General features: G+C 35.7%; 1 protein-coding gene across 3 annotated transcripts in view; it reads right to left on the reverse strand.

The window, feature by feature from the left end:
* Positions 1-10080, reverse strand: part of LOC129875926 (protein ENHANCED DOWNY MILDEW 2-like) — a 28938-nt gene extending 18858 nt beyond the window's left edge. Inside the window, exons 1-5 of one of the 3 annotated variants that reach the window (XM_055951166.1) lie at positions 9928-10080; positions 8179-8612; positions 7999-8095; positions 7188-7241; positions 6964-7109 (exon numbers count right to left, since the gene is read on the reverse strand). In XM_055951166.1, coding sequence (XP_055807141.1) covers positions 6964-7109; positions 7188-7241; positions 7999-8095; positions 8179-8588 — 707 coding nt within the window. In that variant the 5' untranslated portion in view covers positions 8589-8612; positions 9928-10080. Of the gene's footprint in view, positions 1-6963; positions 7110-7187; positions 7242-7998; positions 8096-8178; positions 8613-9927 lie in introns of those variants that run through there. The other 2 variants (XM_055951167.1, XM_055951168.1) reach the window with 2 other exon arrangements.
* Between the last annotated feature and the right edge of the window lie 6145 nt (positions 10081-16225).

A 16225-nucleotide genomic window follows, 5' to 3' on the forward strand; every position in this document is an offset into this window, starting at 1 on the left:
ATAAGCATCACTATTCAGAGAAGCCTAGTTGTGATGCTAGCCAGTGTACAATCTGCTATTTTCTCTTTAAGATTGATCACAGGAATAATTTCTTTAAAGTGGATGTAGCATCGATGCTTTGGCACTGCTCTTTGGGACAATTTGTTGTAGCACTAGGATACCTTGTTTTGACTTAACAAACAGACTATAGCACAATTAATAGAATAGAAGATTAGGGATTACATGATATCTCTATTTCCCACATGGTGAACAGATTGGAGAAACTGCAGAGGAATTTTCAGTCAGATGCAGATGAGTAGGTCAAGAAGTACCACTTGATCAACAGAAAGATGGTTATGAATACGAGTGACGGATTTGTAGGTGTTTGATAGGGCCCTACTATTTGATCTCAAGGTTCAGTATAAATAAACAAATATTTTTGAGAAGGATCACAGCAGAAAAATACATTGCATACACAAGTTGGATTGAAGTGTTGCGGAAGCCGAATATACAGAGAGATAAATACCAATTAGAAGGTCTAAGACGACCCAGAAAGCACTTGATCATATCATGATCTAATTTGTAAGCCTACTTGGGTCGTTTTCGTAATACCGCAGGTATGATCTTGGGAATTCCACATCGGGTCAATGAAACTGGAACAGTGATGAAATCACAACTGCTATATCTAAAGGTAGCTAATAAATAGTAAATGAGACAACAATAAAAAGAACGTCAGAAATTTACGAGGTTTCGCAAAAGTTTATTTTTTTTTGCTTAATCCTCGAACACAACCAACCAATATTTATTTCACACCAAAAAAATACAAGTGAAATACTACAGAGAGAAAGAACATCAAATGTCTTAGAAGATGAGAAGGCAAGTGAGAGTTGTGTTATAAATGAACCAAGAGCTACCTATTTATAAAAATGAAATCTTCCTCTTGATGTCATTCATGACATCACTATGGGTTAAAATGTTAAGGTTTATCTTGTGAAACCATTTAATGGTTTACCAATATTTCAACAACAAATTTCCTAGCTTGACTTTTTATACCAAAGAAGAATTATCTTCCTACCAAATCTTCACATTAATTCAACTAGAATCTTGTCAATTTTAACAAATCTCTACCTTGGCAAGATTCTCCATTTTCAAATTTCTCTCAACAACTTTTGATTGTTTCTTCAACCTCAATCTTCAATGTTCAACAATGTTGATCAATTTCAAACAATGTTGAAACTTGATCGCAGTCACCACTTTTGTCAGCATATCGGCAGAGTTATCTGTAGTCCGAATTTTCTGCACTATGACTCCACCTTATTCTATGATTTCTCATACAAAATGATATCGGACGTCAATGTGCTTGTCCTTACATGATAAAATTGGTTCTTTGCTAAATGAATAGCACTTTGACTATCACAAAATATTGTGATACCTTCTTGTTCAATACCAAGCTCTCTAAGCAACCCTTGAATCCAAATTGCCTACTTTGCAACCTCTATAATCGCCATGTACTCTGCCTCAGTGGTAGAAAAAACAACCATTGACTACAAAGTAGACTTCCAACTAATTGGTGTGTTTGCAATAGTGGAAACATAGCCAGTAGTTGATCTTCGTTTGTCCAAATCACCTGCATAATCTGATTCACAATATCCAACAAGATATTAACTATCTTCCTGCTCGAAAACTAAACTAACATCTACAGTATTATGAATATACCGTAGAATCCATTTTACAGCTTGCCAATGTTCCTTTCTAGGATTATGCATATACCTGCTTACAACTCCCATAACATGTGAAATATCTGGTCTTGTGCAAACCATTGCATACATCAAGATACCAATGACATTCGCATATACTCTTGTTCAATTTTAGTTTTCGGCGACATAGCATCACTAAGCTTAAAGTGAGGAGCAAGCAGAATGCTAACCGACTTCGTTTTGTCATTCATACCAAATCGCTTTAGTACCCTCTTCATATATTCATTTTGAGATAAAAAGAGTTTCTTTTAATGCCTATCTCTTTTAATCTCCATGCCAAGAATTTTCTTCGCCTCACCCAATTCCTTCATCTCGAACTCCTTTCTTAGTTGAGTTTTCAGCTTCTTAATTTCCTCTGGACTTTTAGAAGCTATCAACATATCATCAACATACAAGAGGAGATATATAAAGGATCCGTCTTCAAACTTGAGCAAATACACACAATGATCGTATTTGCTTCTTCTGTACTTTTGCTGCAACATAAACTTGTCAAATCATTTGTGTCATTGCCTAGATGATTGTTTTAATCCACATAACGATTTTTCAAGTTTGCACACCATATTTTCTTTTCCATAAACTTTGAATCCTTCTGGTTGAGTCATGTAGAATTCCTCTTCCAAGTCTCCATGTAACAATGCAGTTTTTACATCCAACTGAACTAATTCCAAATTCAACTGTGCTACCAAAGCCAACAAAACTCTAATGGAGTGTTTTGCGACAGGAGAAAATACCTCATTGTAATCAATTCCCTCCTTTTCAGCATATCCTTTGGCCACCAATCTTGCTTTGAAGCGAATATCTTCTTGGTTAGGAAATCCTTCTTTCTTTGCATATACCCATTTACACCTAATTGCTTTCTTGCCCTCAAGGAGATTGGCCAATTTCCATGTGTGATTCTTATGGAGGGGATGCATCTCTTCATTCATGACTATCCTCCACTTATCTTCTTCTGAACTTTGGACTGCCATCAGTTGCAATTGAGTCTGCACAAGACACCATATCTATGAGTCGAACAGGTTTTCTTATTGTTCTCTTTGGCTTGCTGATTGCTATTGATTCAAGTTGTGGTTGAGGTTCTTGAGATTGAATCTCCCCCTCAACTGGCTCTTCTTCTAGAGGAAAATCTTCTATTGTTTCCTCATTTTCTCTTTGTGTTGGAAAAATTATTTTTCCCTCAAACTCCATCTGCTTTGAAGCACCATCAGTTTGTTTGACATCTTCAATCGTTACCTTATTTGTCAAGGTAGATTTATCAAAGGTAACATCTCTGCTGAAAATAATTTTTCTTGTTTCTGGACACCATAAACTATATCCCTTGACTCCAGAATTAATCCCCATAAATAGAGCTTTCTTTGCTCTTGGGTCAAATTTTGACTCTCTTACATGATAATATGCAATTGAGCCAAATACATATAGAGAACCATAATCTTTAGCAGGTTTTTCATATAATTTTTCTAATGGTGTCTTGCCATCAATAGCAGCAGATGGTAGACGATTAATGAGGTGGCATGCATATGTTATTGCCTCAGCCCAAAATTCTTTACCCAAGCTAGCATTGGACAACATACACCAAACTTTCTCCAGTAAAGTCCAATTCATGCGTTCTGCCACTCCATTCTATTGTGGTGTATTTCTGACGATGAGATGTCTGACGATGCCATTATCTTCACAAATCTTTCTGAAAAGATCATTTTTGTATTCTCCACCATTGTCTGTACGAAGACACTTGATCTTTCTGCCACTTTGAGTCTCTATCATCGCCTTCCATTTGAGAAAAATTCCCAAAACTTCATCTTTAGTTTTCATTGTATACATCCACAGTCTTTGGGAAAAGTCGTCAACAAAGGTTACAAAATAGTGTTTCCCACCTAATGAAGGTGTTTTGGAAGCACCCCAAACATTAGAGTGAACATAATCCAAAATACCTTTAGTATTATGGATAGTTGTTCCAAATTTAACCCTTGTCTGTTTTCCCTTGATTCAATGCTCACAAAACTCCAGGTGCAAGTTTTTACTCCTTTCAGCAATCCTTGATCTGATAAAGTTTTCAAGGATTTTCCTCTAGCATGTCTCAAGCGCATATGCCATAGCTTGGTCATTTCTGCTTCCTTGTCGTCACTGGATGTTGTTGCCACTGTTTCAATAATTGCACTACCTTGATACAGGTACATATTATTGTTTCTTCGAATTGCCTTCATTACCACCAGTGCACCAGAGCATATTCTCATTGCCCCATTATCTGCAACGATTTTGAACCCCTTTGATTCTAGGGCTCCTACAGAAATGAGATTTTTCTTCAAATTCGATACATATTGAACATTTGTTAATTTTCTGCTCCATCCATCATGATTCCTTAATCAGATTGAACCAATACCATATGTGGTAAGAGGATTATTGTTTGCGGTGTGAATAACTCCACATTCTCCTTCTTGTAAATCAACAAACCAGTCCCGATTGGGACGCATATGATAGTTATAAGCTGAGTCCATCAACTATACATCAGATGCTTTGGATGGCTCCATAGTAACCAACGAGAAATCAGAGTCATCACAATCAGCTACATTTGAATCCATGACGGCCTTCATATTGTTTGGTTTGACCTTTCTTTTCAACTTTGGACAATCTTTCTTCTAGTGCCCCTTTTCTCGACAAAAGGCACATTCATCTTTACTGGGTCTGGATCTTGACTTGGATCTTCCTTTCTTCGTTATCGTCTGATTTTGAGAACGACCTCTCACGAACAGTGCTTCTGCTTCTCCACTTTTTTTGTTTTTCTCTCTTCCTTTGTTCATAACTATACAAGGCAGAACAAACTTCTTCTTTCTAAGTTTAAAGAGAGAACTTCATCATTCCCATGAAGTAAAGTAGTTTCAAGGTGCTTGAATTCATCGGGGAAGTGAACTTAACAACATTAACGCATCAGTAAAAGTCCATATTCTGTAAATCTATCGCCAACTTATTAAAGCTGGTGATATGATCATTCATTGTGCTACCGAGGATATATGTGAATCGCAACAGTCTCTTTTTCATGTAAAGTTTATTTTGACTATTTTTCTTCAAGAATTTCTCCTCCAGTGCATTCCATAATTTACTTGCAAAAGTTTTCTTTGTGTATGGATATTTTTGTTCTCTTGCAAGGTAAGATCGAATGGTACCGCAAGCAACACGATTGATAATCTTCCAATCTTCTTCTCCTACACCGTCTGGCTTCTTTTCTTCTATGGCAATGTCTAACCCTTGTTGAAAAAGGACATCAAGGACCTCACCCTGCCACATTCCGAAATGTCCTGACCTATCAAAAATTTCAACTGCAAATTTCGCATTTGACGCAATTTTTGTCATAAGCGAAGATGCCAATGATGACGTATAATTGGCATTCCATGTGGACTCATCATTTTTCTTATCTTCCATATTTTCTACAAATACTATTTATTAGCTAGCAATTGCAAAAGGCCAAAATAAATATTTTTTGACGTGGAAGTTTAGACTGTGCTGCAACCACAGAGCATACTCAGATAAAACTTTGGCTCTGATACCAATTGTTGCGGATGTCGAATATATGGAGAGTGATGAAATCACAACTGCTATATCTAAAAGTAGCTAATAAATAGTAAATGAGACAACAATAATAAGAACATTAGAAATTTACGAGGTTTCGCAAAAGTTTTTTTTCTTTTGCTTAATCCTCGGACACAACCAACCAATATTTATTTCACACCAAAAAAATACAAGTGAAATACTACAGAGAGAAAGAACATCAAATGCCTTAGAAGATGAGAAGGCAAGTGAGAGTTGTGTTACAAATGAACCAAGCGCTACCTATTTATAGGAATGAAATCTTCCTCTTGATGTCATCCATGAAATCACAATGGGTTAAAATGTTAAGGTTTATCTTGTGAAACCATTTAATGGTTTACCAATATTTCAAGTACAAATTTCTTATCTTGACTTTTTATACCAAAGAAGAATTATCTTCCTACCAAATCTTCACATTAATTCAACTGGAATCTTGTCAATTTTTACATGAAGGAATTAACCCTATCTCCATGTATGACAGAGATATGGAAGGAATCCTCCCAGATTCATAGTGAGAACAGAGCCAAAGTCAATTTTGCAAATAGAGATGGTGGGGAGATTTTTCCTTATAAAATGCCATCCCCCACAACTTCCAACATATCCTACAAACAATTTACTAACATTTCTCAGATAAACTGGTATCAAAGAGGAAGGGGAAATTCTGCAGGACCTAAGATTTAGTAGAGATTTGTAAGATTGAAATTTTGTGAAGCTCCAAATCTTGAGCTATTGTATAATTAACAAATATCAATCACGAGTCAAGATACATGAAATCGGAAGATATTACCAGTTTCAAAACATAAAAGATGCATGGAATTGGAAGGATAGAGAAATAAGTCATTCACAATGAAATCATTATACTATATAGCCTACTAAGGAGGGTGAACATGGCTTACCCTCACTTCTTAGTCTGGAATCCTAAAGCACTACTTCTTTGCATGGTTTGCACTTAGCAGCATGTGAAACTATCTTCACAGCAGAGAAGTTATACGAGAAGTAGAAAGAAGAAGGTTTAACGTTAATTGGTAATACATGTGTAGGGCGGAAAATCAAGGGATGATGGCTATTATCTGCTAGCATGTTGATTATGGGATGTCGCTTGGAACTAGTTCGGAATTGAATGGGTAAGGAGGGTACAGTACATGCTCCATAGCTGGAAATCAAAACGATAAGAAGGAAGAAATTAAGCATGGGATGTGACCCTTTGCCACCCTTATATATTATCTCCAAGGAAAGAAATCAATGGGCATTGAAGTGATTTAACTACATATAAAAAGATACGTTTTTGTCTTCTTCCAAATTTTGGGAGCACCCATTAGATTCCAATCAGTATAGATGGTGGATGCTCCTAACAGAGAAACATACATCTTTTTGAGATTTTTTACTTTTTGTATATCTAGTACAAGGGATTTCCCCCTTTATACATCAATAAAACCATTAACTAATAAAGAGAGAAAAAAAAACAAATGATCATATGATGTACTTAAGTTGTTCCTAGAGCCATGGGTGACAAAGTTTTGGAGTTAATTATGTATAATTTTAGCCCTTCTAAGTTCTAATTACTTTTACCAAAATTTTCATTTGTTTGCCCATGTTTAATGTTTACACCTTGACAAGATATAGAAACCTTATAATAGAAATGTTGAGTTACCACAGAAGTTCTCCCCCATCATCACAAAGAGCACAAACGTGATCAAATTGTTCATCTTCGTCTTCATCTGCATCATCATTGGCACCACTATCAGCATCGATATCGGTCTCACTAATAAACCGGGGTATCTTTTTTGCTTGATTGCACTGCTAGACAAGCGACAACTAAGAACTGATAATTCTTAATTAAGCATAAAAAGAGGTAACATATAAATTGCATCTAACCTCATAACCATGTATCCTCTTTTGTGATGTCTCCAATAGAAATGCATTAAAACTCTGTTTTAAAATGTAAATTTCAGTACAGATAACGCCAGAAATGTTAATGTATATGCAGTGAAAAAGCAGAAGCTGGTGATGGCACAACAAGGTAGGATATTAGCAACTAGAAGAAGAACTAGTTCTCAAAGGACAAGATGCAGTATCCCACATAAGTTTCAAAAGCAAGTAAGTGATAGACCAATCAAATAAGGATCAGACTAGTCATGCTGTACTGAAATATATCTTAAACCTTAAACAGTTAAACATATAGGCTCCTGCAGGGCACTGCTATTAGCTAATCTGAGCTTAACTTGTCAGCCTGAGTTTAGTAATGGTTTCTCTCAATGACATGTGCACAACTTAGGAACCAAAGTTAGAAAAACAGTAAGGACACCTAAATCATTTCAATAAATGCTCATATAATGCTAGTCTCTGTTTCTTATAACTGTGATGACCACGCCAGCTTGCGCATACCTCGACTAATTTCATGGGGTACCTGCTATCTCCCACCAACACAAGTATCGGGTGACTCTGTTTATCAAGGCTTGGACAAAAGAGAAGGAATCACCTAGTATTATGAATTTAAACGCGAGACCTCATGATTATCATGACCCACTAGGACACACCCTTAGGTGCAAAACTCTCACTGGTCTTACAGAAAAGAGACATACTTTGAAACTACATTCAGCTACCTACACACCAAGAGAATTAGATAGTTATGCAGAAAGTCAACACGACAACACACGTGTTATACCAATAACTAAAGCATCACAACCTTGGAACTAGATAAATCTTTATCCCTCCTTGCAGCTTCTTTGATTGTTGGCATGTGCTCTATTAGATCATCTTTAGAAGGTAGTACCTCATATGCACTAAAAGAACTGATTTAGTAGATTCCATTATAACCAAAATTGGCAACAAAACATTTAAAGGATTTAGGTGTGACATTCAGCACCTTAAACTTTTCCCAATGTAATTCCACACAATCTCTCCAACTGTGTCTGGGTTCTGCTTCCCAAAGTGGAGGAAATGGACAGTGATGAGGACTGTTCTGATAGTATCTGCATAACTTTTTCGGGGTTTAAGGAGTTTGATCCAGATTTTATACTTGGAAAGCACATGAATTTCTGGCAGGGCATAAGAAAGTTCAAATCTCCATGCTAGAGCCTTCTTGTAGATGTGCTGAAGCCCATCGTCTGCAGTTCCACGTAAAAATATCTCTGAATTCAGTGCCCCAAGTATGTCTTCCTCACCCCACTGAAGAGGCAAAATGGAAAATGAAACAGGTGCTCCATTGCGATCAACAAAATGGTAATTGGTTATGCAGCTGGGAACAATTTCACCCTCTTCGTCTGATGATGCCATGAGCAATAATTTTTGAAGTGTCTCCTATTTGTCATAGTTAACAAAAACTTGCATCAATAAAACGTATTTAAACAGTCACATATGTTATTTATCAACAACAACAACATAGCCAGTGTATTCCCACATGTGGGGTTTGGAGAGGGTAGACTTATCTCTACCTCATGGAGATAGAGATGCTATTCTAAGGACTCTCGACTCAAGTAACACATAACAATACAGTTTGAAAAGGACAATACAAAGGTAAAACAAGGCATAGAAAATAATTATATAATGGCGCATAACATGCCATCCCCATGTATCAAAAGGATTTCTCTTAACTTATAGAACAATTTGTCATCATATATTATAACATATTCAGTGAAATCCCACAAGTGGAGTCTAGGGAGGGTACCTTACCACCACCTCGTGGAGATAGAGAGGTTGTTCACGAACATAAGAAGAAGAAATGTTAAAGGTGAAAAAGAAGATAATAAAAAAATCAAATAATGCCAGAATTAAAACTGAGACACTGAGTAGGCGGACACAACAACAGAGCATTTGTAGTCCAGAAAATAGCAAAAAACAAGTCAAATTCCAAACCTCACTATACAAGTTGTACTTTTTTATCTCTAGAGCTTCATTCTCCAGAATAGCCCACAATCCAACAGTCCATTAGTTTTTTAAATCCCATATAATAATATTTTTCCCTCCACCCAGGAACAAGGTATAATTGATAACTTCCCATGAAAAGCTCAATATAAACACAGATCGGAAACAAATACATTCAAAACAGCTATATTAGGCATCAGTTTTATCCATTAGAGTATATATTTTATGAGGGAAAGAAAATAACACCATTCGAAAATTCTATTAAACCGAAATATTCATCATTTAGCTACCATCGAAGCAACCCTGATGATATTGTTCTAAAGATAAAAAGAACAATAAAAATAAACTCTGAACAAACGACCCCAAAAACAATGCTAGTTCCAGAATCACCATTTAATTTCAGAAGTACCAGCAACATTTCAACAAAATGACTGCAGTAATTAAAGTACTAAAATATAATGTTATGTTGATAAAATATAGCAATATTATCGAGATCATCCCCAAAAAAAATCATTCAGCGCCAAAGCCCTAACTATTAGTATATTGTTTTCTTTTTTCCCAGAAAATCCATTCACATTATCAACCACGCAACATAGTATACAACAGAAACCCACTTCACAAACAAAAAAATATGAAATACGTATAATAAAAAGTAGTAAAAATACATTGATCACTTGAAGAAACGAGAAAAAGAAACAGAGAGCATGATATGCAACCCCATTTCTTCGTTAGAAAATGAAAAGCAGAATACCTGGAGTGGGTAACCTTTTTTTGTTGAACTTGTCTAGAAATGAGAGAAAATATGATGAACGAAACAGAGAGAACAACACACAAGGGGTGTGTGTGTTTGTTTGTTTGATCAAACGGTGAGGAAGCAGACTGACAGAGACTTTCATAGAAATGGGCAGTTGCTTTTTGCAGAAGTTTGTATGTATTCCTCATTATGGCAGATGCACGTAGTAGTGAAAAATGACCAAATATGCCCTTCAATTAATGAAACAATTTGACTCGTTTGGTTGGAGAACAAATGATCCGATAAAAATAATATTACAATTATGAAATAATTAAATATAAATAAGGTGTTATGCAATTTCATTTCAATCAAACATACAACAACAACAATTCAGTGAAATCCCACAACGTGGAGTCTGACATCTCGATCAAACATAAAATAAACTTATCTTTAAATTAATCTTAAAATTAGTTATCAATTACACCTCCTGCCAAATGAGTCCTCAATTACTAACTTACATTTTGCCTCACTGGTCACAAGTCACATACAAGAAAATAAGATAAATCGAGATGATTAAAAATGTTACATCTCATTAACTTCTCATCATATTCTTTTTTTTCCCAATTAACAAAATATAATTGTTCTCTTGAAATTTACAAATTGAAATTTCAGAAAATCAACTATTTCTTATCGAAAAATAAATAACTCAAACCAAATTGAAATTTTAAAATCAATGAGAAATAAATGAATATAAATAACGAGATTGCAGGGAGTTATTATGTCACTTGAATACAAGAAACATTTGTACATATATTTATTGACTGTCCTGACTCTAATCAAATTTGGAAAGTGTTTATTCAAGCTGCAGAATTACATTTTCAGTTAGTGCAGATTAAGAAAATATTGAAAGAATGGTGAAAGGCTGATTGCTTTAGTAAATTAAAGCCTACTTTTAAGGTTGTGCCAACTTCTATAATATGGCAAGTTTGGAAGAGGAGGAATATGATTAAACATGAGAATATATATATATATATATATTCACACTGTGATATTGGAGTTCCGTAAAAACTTATATTTGTTTACCAAGTACAGATATCCATAGTAAAAAAACATCCCAAAGAATTGGCCACATATTGTGAATATTTTAGAAGGATATACTCCTTTGATAAAGACTAAAATTGTTAGATGGATGTACCCTCCAAGGGGCAAATTCAAATGTAACACTAATGGCTCAGCAAAGGGTGGGTATGAATCAATGGCTTTTTGTATAAGAAATGATGATGGGGAGATGATATATGTTGAATCAAGGTTAATGGAGAATGTTTCTATTATTGAAGTTGAAATAAAGGTTACTAGAATTGATAAAGACTATTGTTTACACCACAATCTAGTGCCTTTGATTATTGAAACTGATTCATTAATGACTCAAAAAGTTTTAAATAGAATTTGGGAGGTTCCTTGGTTGGTATCTCTAGATGTACGATAAATAATGGGTTTGTTGCTAAATAATGAAATTGAGGTGGTACATACTCTTCAAGAAGGGAACACACTAGCAAATATTTTACTAACCATGCTTTTGATTTTGCAGGTATAAATAGAAAGCAATTTAATAATATGTAAGAGATACCATAATAAAAACATGCAATAATACAACCGAAAAAGGAAGGTATTCCATATCTGTGAATATGAAAAATTCAAAATACACGCTACAAAGCTAGTCATATGAAATGTTGAAACAAGAGTTACAGTTGAAAAAACACCAACTAATAAGAATTAATTAAGGTATAATCTCAGTACCTTATTATGCGTCTTGAAATTTAGCTTCTTTAACAGTGCTATCAACTCCAAAGGAGTTCAGTTTGTTGAGAGGGTAAATTAAAAGCTACAATATTAAGGAAAATGAAAACTTCAAGAATAGGATTCACACTTATCTTGATATGGTTGAAGATTCCGGTCATCTTTCAGAGATGTATTCAAATGCATTTTGAACTATTTAGCTTTATGATGGTTTCCACTGTCATCTTCCTCTAAGCTAACATAAATCTACCACATTCTAGTTGAAAAAGCCTTCATTGATGTTGAATTATGAGATTTGTGAGAATTTTTGATGTCTAAATGATTACAAGCCTAACTTGAGTGTTTGTAGATGGTTGTTGGTGGTCGGAGGTGGATGCTTGGTGGAGACGGTCACAATGCCAGCGGATTGGAAGTTGTCGGAGGAGATGAAGAGATGCTCTAAATTTCTCTAGATTTTCTTTTAGTTTTGTTATTTTCTTCTTGTATTTTATTTTGAATTTTTTGAATTTGAGTCATTTTTGAGCCTAGATCCATGTATATATTTCTTGATTTGGTTTTTTTTAATAAAAGACCCATTAGTTTTTAAAGAAAATAATAAATAATAATTCTATTTCTATTAAGTTAATTATGTATATAATTATAATAACATTGACAAGAAGTGTTGATACAAAGATATACGTTGAATGAGATAACTTACTAGTTATTTGTGGGGCAAAAAAGAATGTATTGGGAAATACTTTCTCTGTTATTTTTGTTTTTCCTCTCATTATTTAGAAAATAAAAGTCAAATAACTTTTTATAATAAACTAAAAAGGTTGACTGAAAAAAATTATATTTTGTTACTTTTGAGGGGTAAATTTGTGTAATTGATAAGGACATACTTGAGACCAACTATAAATTGAGGGTAAATTTTGTTCTATACCTCATATATAGTTGAGACTTGAGATCAAAATCATCGAAACTACTAAAATCGTGTGACAACCCAGCACGTATGAAAGAAGATCAACCGACAAAATAGTCCTTTAAGAAAATTCTAATGGACTAGACCAAGCTTATTACAAGATAACTGGAAAAAAATGGAAAGGAGGAACAAGATGACTCTATATCACTCACTGAAGAAGAAAAACGAAGAATTCACCAACCTTGAAAATTCTCGATGATTGTCAAACTAATGGGGAAAAAATCCCCCACCATTATCTTAAAAACAAGTACTGTGAGCAGTATGTGGGAGTCGATAAAATGAGTATGTCTATGACTGTAATGGAAATGTTTAGTAGGGCCACTATGAAAGGAATATCTTGTGGTATTCTTCCTTGGTTTCATACCTTCTTATGTGATCGTCTACTTCGTTCAAGACAGTGTATGGAGTATGATTCACTGCATATGGTGCTGCATGTTCCCACTTCTGTGGATGGATTCCTAATGGTGGATCGGGTACACTGATCATGCGATGTCCTCTTGATAAGGTAGGATGCTTGTGTGGACTTAGTCAGTTCAAATATGGCAGAGTTGGTGTTGCATTGGCATAGTCGAAATGCCTGGTGGTTTTACAAGTGTCACCTAACTTACGGGAACTTATGGAAGAGCTAACATGGGTATATATAGTGACCGCCAGTTTTGTCATTCACCTTATCGTTGAGTTCATGTTCCGGCTATGTATAATTGAATGTGGAGGGGGGTTGGGCCTATTTATACCGCTCTTAAGGGTTGTTTACAATTATAGCTACTAATCTACCTTTTCTCGATAGTGTTGATTAAAGGTTTTTTATGCTTGGTTGTATCACTCGCTAGGAGGAGGTTATTCGATCATTTTCTTGTTGGATAAATCATTTTCTCCAATGATGACTACCTAATGTCTAAAGATCCGATTTGTATAACTTAGGCTCATGGGAAGATTTGGTTGTGAAAATAGAATCTTGACAAGATAAGGCATGGTTGTGTATTGCGAGTGTGGTGGATGGTTCAGGTTCACTTCTGGTTGTAGCTGCTATCAATTCAGAATTCTCGCATGGTTATGTGATGAAAGATTGTCGTGATGTTTATGTTGTGACATAGGGTGTCAGTTCTGGTTTGGTTCATGGGTTAGTCCGTGACTTGAAAATTCCTCCGGATTTTTAGATCCGCCAAATTTTGATTTGAAAGTTCAGTTTGATAAATGCTTCTGACAGTATGTTCTACGGATGAGTTCACTTAGGGGATACAAATACCAAACTGGGAGGTTATGCCTCGAACTCTTGGCAGTGTTGAATATTCTTCTTTCTTTTACTTTATGTTCGAGGACGAACATGATTTTCAGTGGTAGATGATGTAATGATCCTGAAGGTCATTTTTGGTATTTTTTGAAAAAGGACTTTGCCCCTCCCGATAATTGCCCTGAGTTATTTTTTATCAGTATTTGGTGTTGGTTTTGGACATTCGTTGATTTTTTTTTTTAGTTTTGTGAGGTTTTTTAGTTTTAAGGGATTAAAGTGTTCAAAAGTAGTTTTTAGTAGCAATCGGAGATACGAGTCTTGAAATAGAATTCTGTCGATTCCATCAGCTCTGGAATGTGAAATTTGGTATAGGAGAGTCGTCATTTCGGAAATTAGAGTTATAACGAAGATTTGAGATCCTAAGTTGGAAGTTTGAAGAATTTTAGGCTAAGGTTTGACTTTGGCCAACATTCGGAGTTCCGATGATCGGAATGGAATTTCAACAACTTCGTTGGATTTAGGGGATAATTTTAGACCTAGGAGTGTTCTAGACTGAATTTTTGGAGGCCCCGAACTTATTTTGATGTTTTGAGGTTTAAAGTTAGTTTCGTTGCAACTTATCAGATTCCGGGTCAAGGAGACTTCAAATTTGAATTTCGATGGTTCCATTAACTCTGGAACATCTAATTTATTAGGGTAGCATATATGTATTTTTTGCACAAAGATCCAAACAAATCTCGAGGGTCCAATCCGTGTGTTTGCTAAAGTGTGCAATTGCTATTCTGTGATCTGGTGTGCCTCTTCTTCGAGTTCACGGACCCCACCACGACGTTCGTGAAGTGTCCCACCTGTTGACCTTCCCGTTTGCGAAGGGTTAGTCCCTTTTGATATTTGCATTCACGGAAAGCCGCCGCATTCGCGATGAATACTGAACTTTGAGCTCCGCATTTGCGGAGGCCCAACCGCGATCGCGAATGGTAAATCAACCTCAGTAGTAACTTAATTCCCAAATTCAGGATAAAATATTCATTCCTCTATTTTTGACATTAGAAGCTCGGGATAGGTGATTTTCCCAAAGATTTTGTGAGGATTTAATTGGGTAAGTTATTTTAACTTAGATTCTTCATAACTCACCAATTATTTATTGATTCAACTTTAAATTGGGGATTTTAAATTGGAGAATTTGGGTTTTTCATGAACATTGAAGTTTTGAGTAAATTGATGATTCCAGACTGATTAGAGCTCCTTTTTTGAAATGGTTTTTGCTAATAGCTTTTTTCTGTTGTAGAGAATGTTTTTATGTAAGAATTTCTAGATTTACCCTTCATTTTCGGCATCGGGCCATTGGGTCAATTTCAGCTCGGTTTTAAAAAATGATGTTTTGTGTGTCGTTGAACTCATATTCTTATTAGAAATTCGTATTTGACTAGATTTTATTGATTCGGAGCATCGGCGTAAAGACAAGGCTTTTTTTTTTGGGAATAGACCCTATACGAGGCTCCCACCTCTCGTACACAGTCAGGGGTTGAGCAATACCCCCAAGCCTTAACATAAATAACCAAAATAAAAGTACAAGGAGGGGGACATAAACCTTACCTCCGATCCTATGTTGGTTCATAAGTCGACTGACCTACTAAGGTCGGCTAACTCATCCCCGATACAAAAAAGGGCTAACTATAACTAGAAAGCATTAAACCTATGAGAGGACTCCTCCCGGTACAAATCAACTAAGAAAGCATAAATGAGGGAGACTCTCCCCTTCCATGAGAAAAAATTAAGTAACCTACACTAGTCCTATTCAACTATGCTACGTATCTGACATAGCTAAATTGAAGAAGAACAAGTATACGAAACTTTTATCTCGCATGGAATGGGAAATTCTTTTCATCTTTTCTCTTTTTAGTCTTGTCATACCAAGTAAGTCCAAGGAAATATTCAGCAACATCAATAGTAGCAGCTAAGGAGGATGAAAGGATAGGAAGTAAATGGAGCTATAGCAGCCAACAGCCTTTGGGTTGTTGTCGAAGAAGATGAAGACTAGAGTAGTTGTATAATGCAACTTGTATGTGATGCATCCCTGGCTTGAGCAGCTGGTTGGATGTCTATCAGTGTGTGCCTTGCATTTTGCATGGTTCCATTACTATCGAAGCTGATCAGGGGTATTCATATACCTGCATACCCACGGATATACCAAGAACCAAGTGTCTTGGATGTGAGGGGGCTGTTGCAGGTGTTGAAGGAGTACATCTGGTGTGCAGGGAGAGTTGATGGGAGTAGGTGAAGCCCTTGCAATTGTGGCTTTGTTTACCTGCACCAACAAGCAACCA

This window comes from Solanum dulcamara, chromosome 12 (assembly GCF_947179165.1).
Source record: "Solanum dulcamara chromosome 12, daSolDulc1.2, whole genome shotgun sequence".
Classification (NCBI taxonomy): Eukaryota; Viridiplantae; Streptophyta; class Magnoliopsida; order Solanales; family Solanaceae; genus Solanum; species Solanum dulcamara.